Below are 12790 nucleotides of genomic sequence, written 5' to 3' on the forward strand. Positions count from 1 at the left end.
ATTCTTGGTTTTTGCTTTGTCTGTAAACACTCTCCAATTAAAGGCTCAGAAGATTCACCTTTGACTTGTTTTAGAGAACTAGTTGATTATTGGTTTATCTGATGCCATACACTTTCCTTCATTAATGACATTTAAGATTCATCTTCCCAATTCATCAATTCAAGTCACATTTACAAAAAAAGAACTTTAATAAAGATTTTATATGACAGATGATGACAACTGGTTTAACCATTTTGCATTCAATGACGTATGCAATGAACTGATGCTGAGATGTGTTGGGGGTTAAGAGCATTTAGGTGAAACCAGTATAATATATTTTGATCAACATGACATAAACATAAACTGATATTGTAGGAAACAGCAAACAATTATACACAATCGATTAAATGAATGTACAAAAGCATTTGCAATTTGATCAAAGCAACAAGAAATGTTCTTATGATGAGCACAAATGACTAAATAATGTGGAGGTTGAACAGCAGTTTTGATAATTTCATTTCTAATCGGAGAAATGCTCCAAAGCAACCAAAAAAACTGTAATTGTAATGGCTAGATGACCGGTCACCTAGCCAAAACTGCAGCTCTTCTGGGATGGTTCCGGTCTGCAGTGGTCTGTATCTATCAAAAATGGTCAAAGGGTCATTAGGCTGAGGCTTATTGATGCACGTGGGGAGCAAAGGCTGTCCCGTGTGGTCCGATCAATAGACGAGCTCCTGTAGCTCAAAATGCTGAAGTTAATGAACTGTTTTGCCTTCAATAAAGAAGGCCAACACAATATTAGTTGTCATAATGTTATGCTTGATCGGTGTGTATTTATATAAAATATGTACCAGCAATGATTAAAAGTACTTACAACACAGCTAAATGTTTGTTGTCTTTTATGTTCCCTTAACAGGTTAACAGGTTTCCAAATCCCACCTCCAGTCACGAGCACAGGGTCCGTCTTCTCCCTGCGACTCACCAGTGACTTTGCTGTGAGTGCCCATGGCTTCAAAATCTATTATGAAGGTAAGGATCCTGTGTGAGTTAAATTCCTGTCTGCTTGATTAACACCATTTCATATCTAACGTAACCCTTGTGGGGACTATAATTGGGAACGGCACTACTTGCCAAGTCAAAGGAAGATATGAATCGTGCAGTTCATAATCAGTGTTATTGGATCTTGATGAGGAGCTGCTGTCCCACTGAAGGCTCTCATAAAAGCTGATCAAATTATACTGTGGGCCTAATAGGCATAATATTCCTGTAGGAAGGCATATCACATCATATATATATATATATATATATATATATATATATATATATATATATATATATATATATATATATCATAAGAAAAGCAACTTATTTCTGCAAATATTGGAGTAAAAGCCTTATTTCATTATTTTATTATAAAATAAAATCTGTCCAAAAATCAGGTTTTTTTTTAAATCATATATTTATTTAACAAAAAATTGATCCATTTTAATATGTAGGAATGCCAACATGGAATGCCAAATGTGGTATCTATGCTGTTTAAAAACTTTCAGGATCGGTAGATAAAACCGTACAATACCAAGGTCCCAATGTCAATTAGAACTGAAATGAAATAGATAAAAATGCTACACTGAATTTGGGAATGCTGAGTTAAAAAGGATAGCTGATCACTGACACAGCAAGCTTTGATATATCATTGAGATGCACTGCTACATTTATATTCAGCATGGCTGGTTGAGTTTTGGCCAGAGGGTTCTACTGTAACTGACTTGATGAAACTATATGAAGCAGCCGTGTGGTTGCTCATCTATGAGCAGTCTTGTTGAGGGTTTTTTTTATCAGGTGTAATAGTCTATCCATTTATACAATAATAATTAATTTAGGCAATTGTAATAATAATTAAATGTATAATCAGTTCTAATGGAATGTCTCTATTAACTTTATTTATTGCTTTTTAAATCAGGGCATCAATCCAAATCATTGAATTGTCACACAGCTAATATATAATATAAATCCCCCCCCCCCAAAAAAAACTATTAAGCATAGATCAGTTCTACACTATGAAACTCTTACTGGTTTCATTATAAACATCAGGATGGATTTTTTATTTTATTTTTTATTTTTTGCTGAATTTCTTTAGTGCTGTATTTTCAGGGACTAAAAAGCAAAGTAAGTCTGTCGATCAAATAGAGGACATTGTATACAATGTTGGCATCGATGTGTCAAACATTCTGATAGATCGTGCGCTGCGACTGGATCAATGTGCAGAAGCATTTCAATTTCTTCAACCCAGCCAAACATCAGCCAATTTTCTAACCTGCATTTCACCTTGCTGTAGGACAGTGCCTTATACCATACTAGTTAATTTAACAGCAATCATTTTTTTTGTGTGTGTTTTTTATAAAGGATTAAGTCAAAATAACATACACAACATATAAATGACTGTGTTAAATTATTTCCTAGTGTTAAATAAAAACCAAAAAGAGTTAGCTAGTAGAGATTAAAGCAGACAGTGTAGTGGGGCAAATCTGCCATTTTGTTCTTTTTTGCTGTGTTCTCTACTTGTATTTAAATGGTTTTGAATGATCTTTATCTTGTACTTGTCACACTGTATGAAATGGCACAAATAAAAATGTGAACATGTTGATAATAGACAGTTTTCATCCATTCATTCATTCATCTTCTCCCGCTTATCTGTAATTCGGGTCGCGGGGGCAGCAGTCTAAGCAGATTCCCCAGACACTTCTCCGTGTCCAGGGATTGGGCTGTCAAGGCCCCCGCCTTCGACTGCTGCCCAATCCTCTCAGCACCGGTCCATTATGGTCCCTCCTGCAGGTGGTGAGCCCACGGGAAGGCGGCCCCACATCGCTCCGACGTCACGGTCCTTGATTTATTTTTCTCGTAAGGGTCCCCTGGAGCATAGAGGGTTAAGGGCCTTGCTCAAGGGCCCAAGAGTGGCAGCTTGGCGATACCGGGGCTTGAACCTCCGACCTTCCGATCGGTAACCCAGCACCTTAACCGCTGGAGCCACCACTCCCCCTAATAGACAGTACTTTACTGATCTCACTGTAAGATTTCGTGCTGGAAATTCTCTATTGATGGTAAATTTATGGTAAAGCTCTGGTTGAAGAAAAAGTCTTCTTTTTTTTTGCAAGTTGTATTACTGTATCTGAAGCTATCTTTTGAGTTTTGCATTCTCTTATTGGTCAATGTTGTTGAATATTTAATTAAAATAATAATAATAATAATAGTAATATAACATTGTCAGAGGATTGCTGTCGACTCTTCTTGGTCACAGTGACACTAAATGAACTGCCTTTCACATATTCATTTCAATTCCCAAACAAAGAAATCTTCGTCCTTTTTCTTTTTTGCATATTTAATTTCATTTGTTGTACTTTTCTCTAATGTAAACCGCACACATGATCATGATGGATCAAAGATATGATCTATTTGGGATCGTAGGTTATGGTTATCTGACGTTTGCATAAGTGTACATATATATGCTAAATATATGGCGTATTGGTAGCTTGGTAGTTTGGTAGATTGGTAGTTTGGTAGCTGTTGTATCCTGATCCTGTTCTAGGAAACCTGGATGTGAGGTAAGAAGAAATTAAAGAACTTGGGTGGAAAACCTAAACATTCCAAACTAGACATACACACACACACACACACACACACACACACACCTAGTAATCCAAGCTCAGAATTTAACTAGGAACCCTGGAACTGTGAAGCGGTTTGATATTCATGTTGCAGCATAATTTCTATAATTAATAATACAATCGTTTTTTGTGTTATTTTATGAGTAGTTGGGCTAACAGGTTAGATTCAGAATTGAGAGGTGGATCTGTTTAAATCAAAACTATCATTTTAGTATTTTAACATGTTCTTTTGTTTTCATCACCAGGGAAACAGAATAGAGTTATTCAGGCCCTTGCTGGTGTAAATGCATGTGCCTAAAGCAAGTGTTATCATGCACAGCTGAAATATTCCATAAAGAATGGGCATGCTGAAGTCATTATATATTAAACTAAAAATCTCCTCAGCAATATGCCTGAATCATTAATAAACTTGGCGATTTGGGAGTAAAGACGTCCCTCGGGGACTGTGGAGTCTAAAGGAGTCCAGGAGACCAGCTGTGAGCAATACGATTAATATCAACCCCATAAGTCAGTGTGAGGGCTTATGAAAGTAATGATAACATCTTGCAGCTTGGCCTCACTCACCTACTCCTGCAAACAGACTGAGCTTACTGATAGCAGCCACTACTTCCAAACCCAACTGGCAGAACTGACCCATGGTCCTAAAGGCTTGGATTTATTTTATCAGCATGTTTTTTTTTTTGGTTTTTTTTTGAGGCTGTCTAAGAATTTAGTTTCACACTGATGTGTAATGTATTTGTCTACATTTGAAGCCCATGATGTTGGGTTTTAAGCACTATCATGCCCTCACTTGCACAGTAAACATATCCATGGTATCGGCTCTGCACTATACTCAAATAAAATAAGAATCGTGCAGGTTTGATAATGGTGTTAAAGAAATGTTACTGCTTTCAACATGTGCGCTTTTGCTGAGGGGCGCCTTAGGTGCCTTTCGACATTCGACTTCATCTTCATTTTGGTTGTTTCCTGTTCACCGACCAAAAACTACACACACTTAAAATCAAACTCTGATTATTAAACACACAACAACTTAAAACAGATGAATACATTAAAAAAATTATGAAGACGGTCCTTTCCTTTTTTCTTTAATTATTATTATTATTATTATTATTATTATTATTATTATTATTATTATTATTATTAATATTATTCGGGTTGTCTGTAATTAATCCTAAATGACATTAAATAGTCTCCATCACTTTTCTATAATTAAGAGTGGACTTTTAGGAAGACATTCAATAACACGTCATATAATTCGCTAGCTGCAGCTGCTGCTATTTCTGGTGATTTGATTTAGAGACTATGTTTAAGTGCACTGATGAAGACTGACAGATGATGGGACGCTGGATGTTAATGGCGATGTTTATAGCTGATAGCGATCCCAGTGTGAGACACAGTGTTTCATGAGTATGGGATACATTTTCCACTAAATGTAGTCACTAAAACTTCTAGTAAATACTATAACATGCTATAACAACTACTTTAACACCATGTTAATAAATGCAAGGGTGTTATTATTAAATAAATGTGCAGGGACACATACAATTCACATTGCAAACACATGTATAAATAACACTGCAAATAAGAAATAACGAATGACAGTGCATCGTAGCATGGACACTTATTTTGACATGTTGAAATCAAAATGTCTGATTCCTGCCAACTGTTTATACACTGGACAGCAGATTGAAAGTTATTTCTTAGCTGCCATGCAAGACTATTTGTAAAATACTTTATACTTTACTGCCTTCTAGGCTTCTCACAAGATATCGCCACAGTGTGGCACTTAAAACTTTTTGCCAATACTGTACTAAAATGTCAAAATGTAGTAGTTCCTGAAGTGCTTTTTAAACATCCTTTGGGATAAAAAAAAAAAAAGTGGGTGTTAAAGTGACCTTTACTTTCCAATCGATTATGTCTTCAACTTCTTGTTCAATCAACAATTAGTCAGTTTCGCATTTTAAAAGATCACTGCCAAACCTTGTTCAGTAAAGCTGCTACTGCTGTCACTTGTAAACTTATTATGTATTGATAAAATTAATGATCCTGGGCATAACGATGGGTCTCTTATTCTTCATAATGAGATCTGTTTTTTTTTTTACATTTCAGTGCAAACGATGCTCTGCTAGAAACTAAATGGTTTAGTGTATGTTCAACAATGTTGTCAACGTTGGCAGATAAAAAAATAAAAAAAGAGACATAGTACAAGACAAGATATGTTGGTGCATTCAGGGCAATAGCAATGCACAGTTAGAGCTGTCTAAATGGGCCTCAGGTGACAGGCAGGAGTTACCATCACAAGGCCAATCATGGGGCAGGCAGTGAGGAAGTGGAGTAATAATATATAAGTACAGTATAAAGCTAGTTCATTGTTAATGCAGTTTTAGGTAAAAGTTTTACCTTTTTTTTTTCGCTCAGCAAAAAAAAAACTTATTTTTACTCAAATCTGGTGAAGAGATTATAGTTAGCTGATAGCATCTATTGTCTCCGGGAATATAGTGATTATTGAGAAAAGCCTTTATATTAAATCCTAATAGAGCATCCTTTTAGTGCTTTTTCATTCTAGAGTTAAGGGACATAAAATATGAACAGTAAATAGTATAAACATTTAAATTCTTGCCAAAAAAATTAATTCATAATAATAATTATAGTTGTTTGCCCTGAATGTGCAAAATGAGATCCTCAGATTGACTTGCTTCACACATACGTTAACAGTTTAAAAATCTGCAGGTCACTGACTTTTAAAAAAAAAAATGATTCTATCTCAGATATGAAAAGAGTGACATGAGGATAGAATGAAACACAGCTTAAAGTAATGTCACTAATGTTAATAAGCATAGGTTTACAAAGTCGTATTTTTTGGTTTTAATGGTTTCTAACACTGATATTCACAATAGCAACATTACCCTGTAAAATAAACAAAGATCTATTAAGGGTCAGAAATGTTTTTCTGCTTTATACCCTTTTACCTCCATCCCACTTGATGTACTGTAATTAGATGAACTGTAAAACAGAACAGTGACTTTTAACCTGAGCTTTTGGGAGATTGTGCTCTATATTCCACTGTTATATATATATATATATATATATAAACATATAAACACTGGGCGATCGAGGTCCTTATCTGACCATTAGCATAAACGCTACAAGTTGATCAACATTCCTTGAGTCAGATTCCCTCCTTTTACCCTAATCTAACCCCCCTCTGTGGGTATTGCAGAGAGCCACGCTGCTAATCAGACACTGTTTCTACACTTCCACGCCATCTGTTTAGGTAAGCCAGGCTAGTACTTGTGAAGATAAAAGTAGTTGGGACTTAGGTTAGTATTTAAAGCAGTTCAGTTCTACAAGCCAGTGCTGTCTTGCAATGCACAGGTGCTCAGTTTCCATCATTTTGCTTCTCCTGATTTTATCTCTGAACCCACTACCAAGAGCTAAGGTCAACGCCAACAAACTTTGAGAACTGCTAAAAGCAAAGTTTGTTACGTGAAGCCGTATCCTTTGAAGAATGTTACTTTTATGTGAATTAAATTTCCCACCATTTGCCAGTGTAACCTCTGCAACTTACCAAAGTTTTCTCACTATGACCGGTTTATGTCAATGGAGCTGAACCTCTTTGATATGAAAGTCAAAGTTTAGACCGACTATGTGCCAACTCATTTTAATTAAACCTGTTGGTGTTTTAAATATTTCTTATTGAGTTTATTTTAAATGACCACGCTCACTACACTTACTTGTACTGGGGTGGTTTATTGGCAGCTGTTATTTCACCTAGCAGCTGTCAGCACACTAGTCTGGTGACTCAGCACTTTTCTAATGAATACATACTAACGTTATACGGTAATTATTAAACCATTGTCAGTTAATCAGTTTGTCAATCTTGTCCGACCATATGTACCTAATTTTCCCAAAATGAAAACTATGCATTTATTGTGACGGCAGCATCAGCAATAAGTACCTTTTTTGTATTTCAAATGAAAGAATGCATCAAGGCTGGGCCAACAACCCCAGATAGTCTTGCTGAATACCACATTCCAAAAGCTGCTATAACAACCTCCAATCTTGGAAGGATTTTTACTAAAATGTAAAGTGTGACTGTGAGCATGTGCATATTTAGCTACAAGAGCATTAGTGAGGTCAGGCACTGAATTTTAGTGTGAGGGCCTGGGGTGCAGCCAGTGTTCTAATTTATCCCAAAGGTGTTGGCGTTGAATTCAAAACACTACAATTATTACGCCCCAACCTTGGCAATCCATGTTTTCATAGATGCACCGGGAAAATGTCTGATATACTGTAGTTGGTTGCATTCCTCATTTTGAGGAAGGCCCATATATGGTATCGGCCTACCACACATTTTTGCCCATATAGTACAGTTTGAGCTCTTGTGTTATAATACAATCTTGGTACATTTGGTGAATTTAGACTATTACTAGAATAACTTAAATTCTTCACACATGAATGCCAACATTGTACTGTATATGCACAGCAAATAGTTCCAGTCTCCAGGGTAATCAGTGTTGTGTGTGCTTTGTTTCTCTAAATGCAAAACAAAACATCTCAAAACACCATTAATTTTGCATTCATAGTATGGGTATTTCCATGTAGATTAGCTATATTATATTAAAATCCCCCAGCCCATACTGAATGACCCTTTAAATAGCTGCTTTTATAAAGTGTAAACAGTGTGTTTACATCGGCAAACCTTCATAAAAGTAGCATGGTTTAAGAGTTGTAATTTGTTTTGTGTTTGTGTTTTGTGGGGCTTTTGGAAGTGATTTTTAACAGATCTACTTTTTGGTTAGTCCCTGTTGTTAATTTAAATGAACTAGTATGACCTTGTGAGTGAATGTCAAATATGTAAGAGAATTATTTTTATTATTTTGCATTCTAGCCATAAAATAGTAATGCTGTTCTACGATTGCAAAACAGTGTGGAAAAAATGGCACATGAAATATTGAGGCCTGTCTGTTTACTGAGTAGATTGTACTATACATTAACGCAGCAGGTTGTTTTAAGCAACCGTGATATATTTAGCTTTTTTGTAGATATGCCACAAATGTGACTTGCCTTAGTAGCTGTATAGAAGCTGGTTACTATTCATTTCATTGTTCAATCTAAATATCTGTGTTAATGCCACTTTGGACATTTACCAATAAGAGTGATTTGTTGTCTATAATTGAAAAGTTTGTGGTGCTGGCTGTCTTGTTGGCATGGCTTAAATGGGTTATTTGTTTGGGTTGATTTAGGACTAAGCTTTACAGTGTAGAGTACTTCTCCAAGTATTGTATGTTTGGCACAATTAAGTTATATAAAGCTTTATCAAATAATGAAAGGAACAGTTTCTAAAAATTCATAAATCTATAGAATGTTTAACATTGTTAAAATAAAACCCAAAATCCAATAATTTGACTTTTCATTTTAAATTTGTAATCCTTATATTACTAAAAACTGTTGGAAGTGAATGTTTTTACTATCACTCCTGCACACTACGTATCCTTTAACATTTTTACTTTTTCTTCTTTGCTTATCTTAATTTTTGTCACAATCTTCGCTTTCTGGCTTCGATTCGCCATCTAGCAGCGGCATCTTGAGCTCGTATCTCAAGTTTTTGGTCACGTATCAAAGCAAAAAATCGACAGAGTGACCGCTCGTACCTCAAATAACTCGTATGTTAGGGCACTCGTATGTCGAGGTACCACTGTATATGTATACGTGTTTATATATGTATACAGTAAAACCCTATTGTATGAGCAAATGAAGATTTGAGCGACCTTGCTCGCTAAATTTTACCCTATTTTTCGGAAAATCTCGAAGGTAGCAAACCCACGATTCCCTGCTTTTGGCCGAGGGTAGCATCAGTCGCTTAGTTGATCTTGTGTTGCTCGGTCGCTCTCGTTGTTCTGTGCAGCAAAAACTTGAAGGTGATGGAGTGGCCAAGTATGTAGGAAGACCTGAATCCTATTGAGCTCCTGTGGGGCATCCTCAAGCGGAAGGTGGAGAAGTTCCATGTGTCTTAACATCCAGCAGCTTCATGATGTCATTATGGAGGAGTGGAAGAGGATCCCAGCAACAACCTGTTGGAAAAAGATTCTAATTGCTTAAGACTACCAGGCAGAATTTGTGTCCTGTGTGTAAAATGCATAGCATTTTAATCTCATTATTAAAAAAGCCAGAACTGCTTGACCAAAGCTTTTTGTTTATTTCTACCAGCTCATGATACACAACCCGAATTCTGAAAATGTTGGGACGTTTTTAAAATTTTAATAAAAAATAAATAAAAAAATCACACGAGCCAATATTTTATTCGCAATAGATCATAGAGAACATAAATGTTTAAACAGAGAAATTCTATACTTTTATGCACAAAATGACCTAATTTCTAATTTAATACAGGTCTCAAAGAAGCTGGCACAGGGGCAACAAAGGGCTAAAAAAAAAGCCATCAATTCAAGTAATCAAGTTAATTGACATCAGGTTTGTAACACGATTAGCTATGAAAGATGTTTTAGAAAGACAGAGTCTCTCAGAAGTTATGATGTGCACAGGTTCTCCAATCTGTGAACACGTGCGTAAAAAGATTGTGGAATACTTTAAAAACAACGTACCTCAATGTCAAATTGCAAAGGCTTTGTGAATCCCATCATTTACAGTACATATCAGCAGCTTGCATGTTTTGGAAGGCACTATGAATGCTGAAAGGTACCGTATTTTCCGGACTATAAGCCGCTTTTTTCCCCACATTTTGAACCCCGCGGCTTAAACAACGAAGCGGCTAATTTATGGATTTTTCCTGGGTTTTCCCGGTTTCACAAACTTCAAGCCAAAAAACTGAACCCCATAACATTAGAACAATGAATTTTCCGAACGGAAACAAAAAAAAACGCACCTCACCTGTGTTCTGAGCTGCACGGCATCGGGAGAAAAAACTTCCAACTGTTTTGAAAAGAGAAGGAGATGCTACACCATAGTAAACATGCCCCCGTGCCAACTTTTTTAAGACCTGTAGCAGGCATCAAATTGGAAATGAGCTCATTTTGTGCATAAAAGTGTAAAATTTCTCAGTTTAAACGCTTATGTTCTATTGTGAATAAATATTGGCTCATGTGATTTGAAAGTCTTTAATTTTCATTCTATACAAATTTTAAAAAGGTTGTGATTAGGTATAACACTTACATTGCAAATAATGAATGTAATGGTGAAAAAGCATTCAACTTTTCGGTTGTTCCATGTTTAAAGAAAACAAGGTAAATTGCAGTGATTGCAGCAACACTTCTTTAATACTAGCTGCAAATATCAGAACATAAAATAAGTAACGTAAAGTCATTGGAAAAAAAAAAAAACCCAGAGATAATTTTCCCTTATATCTGTTAAATTTTGTACATAGCTTATTTCAAGCAGGATTGTGTGTGTTGAGGATATAACTGCTCTCTCCAAGTCCAATCTTTTTTTTATACAACATGGTCCTGACTGCTATTTCCATGCTATTAGTTTCAGCCAAGCTGCTTACTATAAAACAGACTAGAGTGTTTAGTAGACTGTACCAAGCTACTCATGCATGTTGTCACGGGTCAGATGAAATTAGTTCAGCTGAAGTGGCCACCGTCAATAAGCTTCTAGTTCTAGCAAGTCTGGAAACCTTCACGATTTCTCGAATTCAGTCTATCTGTGCCGTCACCAGTCACCAGTTTTATAAATGCCAGGTTGTTCTGTGGGAATTCTAATCCCTGGTTGTCATGCTGAAGCTGAGATGTTCTATTGTCCCTCTGTAATCCTCTTGTGCTTGGCTTCCCCCTCAGCAGATGAGTGAGTGTTCACTCCAATGTTGGACATGTCCTACATCAGGATTTCAGGGGCCAAGGATAAAGTGCTGCTTTAATTGACGGTGATGCTAAGTGACCTTTTGTGTGGTTGCATTCATAGCCTGGGTAATGACGAGCCCAGCAGCCCGTGCTCTCACTGCCCTTGTGTGTATATGGGAATCCCAATTGTCTCACTCAAACCAAGGACTTGATTTCCCCCGATAGCATCTCTTTCTCTCACTCTCGTTCTCTCTTAATTATAAACTATTTCTATGTCTCTTGCCTTCTCTCTGAGCCACTGCGCACTCTTATTTTGCATTCCGTTAGTTGTATTTTGTTCCAGTTTTAAAATGTACACCTAAAAAAGTACACCTGCATAGTCACACATTTTAATACAAAATAAAACAGGACAGCACACATTTTTTAAATATCCTTTTCATCACACTCTGTCACGCAACATAATCAAAGCCTCAGTGCACTATCTCATGGGACAGCTGATGCCCGTCTTCTGCAGTTCCAGCTGACTGACTGCCGACTGGCGTTGCTCGCTTCCCCCACTGCATTTAATATGCAGCTCCACTGGTTCTTGAAGAGGCAGAGGAATTTGATCAAAGAAAGGCTTTTATTTGCTTCTTCCTTCATATGTCCTCTGATTTGAAAGTTTTTTGGCACACCACTTGATACAAATGCAAATGAAAATACAAATTTAAAAATAAATAAATAAATATATTAGTAAGAACACTGACATAAGGTTTGGTGGGTTACTTATGAAGTCAAAGCAAATCTATCTACATGTTTAAATTTGTGTGCAGATGGTGGGTGAGATGATGATGATGATGATGATAATGATGGTGATAATAATAATATAAATAATAATAATTCTTTATTTCATTATTATAATTGTTGTTGTTATTGTTTTTTCTTGAAATACATGTAGTATATATAACAGCCACTTATTAGCTTATGCTCAGTGAACCTTTTATCAGGTAAATCTGCATGCAGTTGCACTTTGTAGGTATAGAGTTACTAATTATGGTTTTTTTTTAGTATGTTTGTGTGTTTCTATTTGTTAGCTCTCTCATAATATTAATGAGTGGTGGGTCGGCCTCAGAGCAGTAGTGGCAGGCAGGGTAAAAATATGGTGATTGATATTCCAGTGATTCGGGTGTCTTAGGCAGAGCAACTTTGCTCTTTATTAACTTTTTTTAAAATGTCACTGCTGGGTTGAAAACCAAAAATATCCATTATACAGCCATCCTGTGATCAGGAACTCATCATTCCTTCATTCCTTCATTCCTCTTCAGTAACTGCTTTATCCAGGTCGGGGTCACAGTGGATTCAGAACCTATG

General features: G+C 36.3%; 1 protein-coding gene across 2 annotated transcripts in view; it reads left to right on the forward strand.

Annotated features, from left to right (window-relative positions):
* Positions 1 to 12790, forward strand: part of csmd3b (CUB and Sushi multiple domains 3b) — a 399549-nt gene that overhangs the window by 100570 nt on the left and 286189 nt on the right. For both annotated transcript variants that reach the window (XM_083523961.1, XM_083523962.1), the window contains exon 3: positions 896 to 1008. In XM_083523961.1, the coding sequence (XP_083380087.1) occupies positions 896 to 1008 (113 nt within the window). The remainder of the gene's footprint in view (positions 1 to 895; positions 1009 to 12790) is intronic.

Source organism: Silurus aristotelis (genome assembly GCF_946808225.1).
Source record: "Silurus aristotelis genome assembly, chromosome: 21".
NCBI classification, from domain to species: domain Eukaryota; kingdom Metazoa; phylum Chordata; class Actinopteri; order Siluriformes; family Siluridae; genus Silurus; species Silurus aristotelis.